General features: G+C 46.2%; 1 protein-coding gene across 1 annotated transcript; it reads right to left on the bottom strand.

Annotated features, from left to right (window-relative positions):
• Window positions 1-104: 104 nt before the first annotated feature.
• On the bottom strand, window positions 105-495 carry Tsp_15056 (conserved hypothetical protein). The gene is made up of 2 exons (XM_003367898.1): window positions 387-495; window positions 105-301 (listed from the first exon to the last, which is right to left on the bottom strand). The coding sequence occupies exons 1-2, from the start codon at window positions 493-495 to the stop codon at window positions 105-107; spliced, it is 306 nt and encodes a 101-aa protein (XP_003367946.1).
• Window positions 496-814: the final 319 nt, after the last annotated feature.

Raw genomic sequence — 814 nt, 5'->3', positions numbered from 1 at the left:
ACTAAGAACGGCCATGCACCACTACCCACTGAATCAAGAAAGAGCTGTCAATCTGTCAATCTTTCCAGTGTCCGGGCCGGGTGAGTTTTCCCGTGTGAGTCAAATTAAGCCGCAGGCTCCACTCCTGGTGGTGCCCTTCCGTCAATTCCTTTAAGTTTCAGCTTTGCAACCATACTTCCCCCGGAACCGAAACACTTTGGTTTCCCGGAAGCTGCTCGCCGAGTCTTAAATGAACTTCGGCGAATCGCTGGTTGGCATAGTTTACCGTTAGAACTAGGGCGGTATCTGATCGCCTTCGAACCTCTAACTTTCGTTCTTGATTAATGAAAACATTCTTGGCAAATGCTTTCGCAATTGTTCATCTTGCTGCGATCCAAGAATTTCACCTCTAACGCAGCAATACGAATGCCCCCGTCTGTTCCTTTCAATCATTATCTCCGGTTCGAAAACCAACAAAATAGAACCGAGATCGTATTCTATTATTCCATGCACCATTATTCAGGCATCACAACCTGCTTTGAGCACTCTAATTTTTTCAAAGTAAAATCTCGAGGCACCATTGACACTCAATGAAGAGCAACAACAGCAACCACGAATGAAGATCTCGAGCAACCGTGCCACACCTTTGTAGGGGGACTGTTGTCTAAGACCACAATTCAACTACGAGCGTTTTAACCGCAGCAACTTTAATATACGCTATTGGAGCTGGAATTACCGCGGCTGCTGGCACCAGACTTGCCCTCCAATTGCTACTCGTTAGCGTGTGTAAAGCGTACTCATTTCGATAACGTTTCTCAAACGAGAATCCACCACA

Source organism: Trichinella spiralis (genome assembly GCF_000181795.1).
Source record: "Trichinella spiralis strain ISS 195 chromosome Unknown Scfld3489, whole genome shotgun sequence".
Taxonomy (NCBI): Eukaryota; Metazoa; Nematoda; class Enoplea; order Trichinellida; family Trichinellidae; genus Trichinella; species Trichinella spiralis.
This window is presented reverse-complemented; position numbering and strand designations above follow the sequence as displayed.